At 35.1% G+C, this 5,575-nt stretch overlaps 1 protein-coding gene across 3 annotated transcripts in view; it reads right to left on the bottom strand.

Annotated features, from left to right (window-relative positions):
• Nucleotides 1-4,442, bottom strand: part of LOC107757147 (putative ZDHHC-type palmitoyltransferase 6) — a 27,325-nt gene extending 22,883 nt beyond the window's left edge. For 2 of the 3 annotated variants that reach the window (XM_016574561.1, XM_016574559.1), the window contains exon 1: nt 3,049-3,334. In XM_016574561.1, coding sequence (XP_016430047.1) covers nt 3,049-3,154 — 106 coding nt within the window. In that variant the 5' untranslated portion in view covers nt 3,155-3,334. Of the gene's footprint in view, nt 1-3,048; nt 3,335-4,134 lie in introns of those variants that run through there. The other variant, XM_016574560.1, reaches the window with a different exon arrangement.
• Nucleotides 4,443-5,575: the final 1,133 nt, after the last annotated feature.

Genomic DNA, 5,575 nt, shown 5'->3' on the forward strand with positions numbered 1-5,575 from the left:
CTTGTAATTTGTTTATTTCCTATGCTGATTTACTCGCCTACAAAATCACCCCAATCATTATATTTTTTCCAAATAAACTATTCAAGTCATGTGGTGTTTTTTTTTTCATATCGCAATATATATCGCAGAAAAATAAAATATCGCAATGTGAGTTTTTTTTCCCGATATCGTGCAGCCCTAATTTCGATATAAGCCAAGAGGAGACTAGTTTTCCTTTGCTAAAGTAAGGAAACTACTGCCTACTTATACTCACGCTGTGATCAGCGGCAGCTGGATGCAATAATTGCATGCCAATGTGCATTGGCTCGTTTAGTTTACACTCGAAGTAGATTGGTCTCTCTAAACGAGATCCCAATTCGTCGGTCATCCGACGTGACGTCTTCGTTCCCTCCTTCAGGGAACGAGGGTTACCATACGTAACGTGTTGTTGTTGTGTAGACCTAACTAACACCATACAACAAGGTGAGCGCGTTAGCTAACACGACATTAAATGTTACCAGTGTTTTAAAACTCGTAATATTGAGTTAATACATTTAAAAACACAAACCAACACATTCTCACCTGTGAAAGGCTATCCCGTTTCTTCGGGAATTTAAATCCCAACAGTTTTTACAACCATCGGCTCTGCAGGATTGTGGCATCTTTGAATATTCATTGATTATTATGGAGAATGACGTCAAGTTGACTGTTGCAAGATGGCGGACATGTCTACGTGCTTGGAGCTGTCGAATGAAGAATCTACCTATACATATCTATGGTATATATAGGTTGAGACTTGAGACCTTTCACAGAAACCTCTCCTGTCTCATTCTTTTCATAAACAAAATAATTGCAACACCGTAAATGATGAAAGCGGCATGAACATAGAGTTTCATGTTATTTAACAACATATAATTTTATATGTCGAGCCTGGTAATCCTAGGAGAGTACCCTGACACGTAATTGTACATTTAAATGCTGACAACTAAACACTATCGTAACTGTTTAAGCTAATGTTAGCTAGCTAGCGATGCTATCTTGTAAACGACATCAAAATGGTATTCTTGATAATCGATAACTTCATAGTAATGAACTGAATATGTACACAGGGTTGCCAACTTTGGTTGCCTCACAAAGTAGTTTGGCATTCACAACTAAACACACAGCGTCTCCACAACATGGCAGCACCAACAATACTACAGCGAGAATAAAAGTTACGCCTTCTTTCTTTGCATATACATAATCCTAGGAGAGTACCCTGACACGTAATTGTACATTTAAATGCTGACAACTAAACACTATCGTAACTGTTTAAGCTAATGTTAGCTAGCTAGCGATGCTATCTTGTAAACGACATCAAAATGGTATTCTTGATAATCGATAACTTCATAGTAATGAACTGAATATGTACACAGGGTTGCCAACTTTGGTTGCCTGGCTGGAGTGAGATCAGTTACAGTTGTGCAGTAAAATTCACTTTAAAAATTCACTTTTCATTCATGAAGACCACATTAAAAAATGTGCAATAAATGCATCTCCTGGCAGAAAACAAAGACTTTTTAAAGAGGTCATATGACGTTGCTAAAAAAAAAACATTATTTGTATGAACAAGCAGCTTTTAACACGCCAAGACAAAGGAAAACAAACCAGCAGATGGAAGCAGAGGTTCACTCATTAGCTCAGCTGCCATTTCAACCTAGTTTTTTTCAAGTCTTGCTTTTGGATTTATTATAAAATGACTATTTGTAACACATTTTAGTACTTTTACTGTACTGACGTATAATGTATAGCAAGTGCAGGAAGCCACAAAGTCTCATGTCATTTAAAAAATAAATAAATAATTAAGCAAAGACACCAACAGCCTAGAAGGGTTAATTATTTAAATACTTAACTAGTTAACTACAAATTAAACAAGTTAATTATTAATGGTATAACAATTACATAATAATGCATTAAATATTTTGAAATATTTTTAGATTTAACTTAAAAACTTAAAACTTAAAAATAATTTTATCTTTAACTGTAGAAGCTGCTAAATAGACTTGCTGCTGTAGTTTTGTTACTCTGCATTTACTCTGAATCACTTAATGCACAGATTTATTTTTGACATCGGCTTGTCAGATAGTTCACTCCGTCCATTGCTACAGTTATTACCGTCAATCACAGCAGTGACTCGCAGAATAATTTAGAGGATTCACTGGCTTAATATTTTACACTCGCGTTTGTCATTCCTGAAACAGTATACGGTAGTATATTGTATACAGTATGGTCCTCTTAGACAAACAAAACTTTTCTTCAAATTGTGAATGGATTATGTAGAGATTTTGACAGTTGACCGGAAATGACTGAGCTGGCTTATCTAAAACCAGGAAGTAACCGTGCATATAGTTCATTGTGTAAATAATTAAGTTATAATTAATACATTTTAAATTAATTATTCAAGCTTGCAGAAACCACTTAAATCACAAATAAATGTATAGAGCTCAAATGGTTAATTCCCTATTAATAATCAATAATTCCCTATTATTAATCATAATTTTAGTCAAAATACCAGTTGCTACAGGTAGTTGCAAATGTAAAACCATAATAAAGGAGTACGAAATCTCCCGAAGTGAGTTTAGTATTTGTCTGTTTAATAATTCCCCTTTTTTAAATGACCGTGTTGACAATTTCTGTATAGTATTTTGGAGAAAAATATACTATATGGTTATTATATGGTTAAATGTATGGTACATTTGTCGAAGGGTAGGACATCTTACAAAGTGTAACAGGTAACGTTAACTTATCGGAAACAGACTGGAAGGAAGAAGCATGGCTAATGAAACGACAAATGCATCAAAACGTATCGCACATCTAGGTATTTTCGTAAAGTGCATAAATAGATAATAAACAAACGATAAGTGGGTGAAAGAATTAAAAAAAAAAAACAACGCTTACATGACGCTCTATTGACCTGAATAGGATCAGGAAGGTTCAAGTGAAATGCTAACAAAGGTTAAGTAACGATCTCTGTCATCATCATCTGCCACTGTGGATCAATTACAGCCCCCTTTAAAACAAAAGACTCACCCTTTTGTTTCAAAACACCCCGATCCTGCTGTAATAAATGGGAAACTCGGTCGATCTCACCCCGTTGAATCGATTCAAATATACAACTTCCTGAAGACTGCAGCATTCTGCCACCATATATTTACGCCTTCTTCTGCAGGCTTAAGAAATTCTTGGCCAACTGTAAGAAATTCATTATAAAAGGATATCTTAATTGGTTTGGTGCGGCGGAAAAGTCTACATCCACGATAATATTCTCCCGTTAGATTATCAGTCATTCGATAATTGAGCGAATCTGATAATATGTAAATACCTGGTAAATACACTGTACAGATTTTATAGGAAACTCCGCCCTCTGGAGGTGGATGGGGTTTATGTTCAACCAGAGCTGGCTTATCTAAAACCAGGAAGTAACCGTGCATATAGTTCATTGTGTAAATAATTAAGTTATAATTAATACATTTTAAATTAATTATTCAAGCTTGCAGAAACCACTTAAATCACAAATAAATGTATAGAGCTCAAATGGTTAATTCCCTATTAATAATCAATAATTCCCTATTATTAATCATAATTTTAGTCAAAATACCAGTTGCTACAGGTAGTTGCAAATGTAAAACCATAATAAAGGAGTACGAAATCTCCCGAAGTGAGTTTAGTATTTGTCTGTTTAATAATTCCCCTTTTTTAAATGACCGTGTTGACAATTTCTGTATAGTATTTTGGAGAAAAATATACTATATGGTTATTATATGGTTAAATGTATGGTACATTTGTCGAAGGGTAGGACATCTTACAAAGTGTAACAGGTAACGTTAACTTATCGGAAACAGACTGGAAGGAAGAAGCATGGCTAATGAAACGACAAATGCATCAAAACGTATCGCACATCTAGGTATTTTCGTAAAGTGCATAAATAGATAATAAGCAAACGATAAGTGGGTGAAAGAATTAAAAAAAAAAAACAACGCTTACATGACGCTCTATTGACCTGAATAGGATCAGGAAGGTTCAAGTGAAATGCTAACAAAGGTTAAGTAACGATCTCTGTCATCATCATCTGCCACTGTGGATCAATTACAGCCCCCTTTAAAACAAAAGACTCACCCTTTTGTTTCAAAACACCCCGATCCTGCTGTAATAAATGGGAAACTCGGTCGATCTCACCCCGTTGAATCGATTCAAATATACAACTTCCTGAAGACTGCAGCATTCTGCCACCATATATTTACGCCTTCTTCTGCAGGCTTAAGAAATTCTTGGCCAACTGTAAGAAATTCATTATAAAAGGATATCTTAATTGGTTTGGTGCGGCGGAAAAGTCTACATCCACGATAATATTCTCCCGTTAGATTATCAGTCATTCGATAATTGAGCGAATCTGATAATATGTAAATACCTGGTAAATACGCTGTACAGATTTTATAGGAAACTCCGCCCTCTGGAGGTGGATGGGGTTTATGTTCAACCAATGAACGGAAGGGAGTGGAATGGCTAATGTTTCCTCTAGTGGGCGCTCGGCGGTCAAGGTGTTTTGCATCACTGAAGATAATCGTTTGAAATATGCAAAGTATTTAAATCCAAAGACTTGTACATAATATACAAATAAAACCTTACTTTAAAAAAAAAAGTTTTAATTTGTTTTCATATGATGCAACCGCAAACGACTGTGATTGGTTCAGCTACACCAGCGCGGGGAAACGTCACAAGTACCACATGACAAGGTCACTAGTCTGCTACAGACGTCCTGATGAGATTGTACACCTAAATAACGCCACTGAAACTTAAATATTCATTAAGAAATAAATAGGAGTAAAGAAATAATAAATAATATGACTCATCTTACCTGGCCAATTAGAATCAACCACTGACCGCTAAGCCTCGCCAATTATAACACATTTTCCCATTCTATCCACTCATTTCTGTTTTTAACATCTCACAGTCAATTTCAAAGTACAAATTAAAATGAGAGGCTAAAAATACTCTAAATAGTAGAACATGTCCCATTATGCACAAAGTGAAGTTTGAGTATATAAACTTAATGTTTATACTGACAATATTTTACATGTGAAAATCTAAACATATGAGTCTCTCAGATAATTGTACGAGAATTTAATCTATTACATTGTTTAGTCATTAGGTGATTTTCATTGTTCTTATTTTAGAAATATTCTTTATATTTGTCTAGTTTCCATGTTGTCTAGTCGTGTAATATTTTTGTTCTTAAACAAAATTACCACATGATGTCACTATTGCTCAACATCTGACGCATTTTAAATCACTTTAAACACCAGAAGGCATAGACACTATTTACGATCCCTCAGACTCATTTTTGATTGGTCGATTTTTAAATCTCCTTTTTGGAATAATATAACTAAAATCAGAGGTATTGCTTCAATAAAGTCTTCTTCACATGATCCTACTTTGTCTATTGAAGTGCTGAAAACACGCACACGCACACGCACACTCTCCTCCTTCTGCTTTTTTCACTAGGAAGTGAGGCACATGACCAGGCGCAGCTGACGTCAGAGTTTCATACTGCGCAAAG

Source organism: Sinocyclocheilus rhinocerous, unplaced genomic scaffold, assembly GCF_001515625.1.
Source record: "Sinocyclocheilus rhinocerous isolate Xijiao unplaced genomic scaffold, SAMN03320098_v1.1 scaffold503, whole genome shotgun sequence".
Lineage (NCBI taxonomy): Eukaryota > Metazoa > Chordata > Actinopteri > Cypriniformes > Cyprinidae > Sinocyclocheilus > Sinocyclocheilus rhinocerous.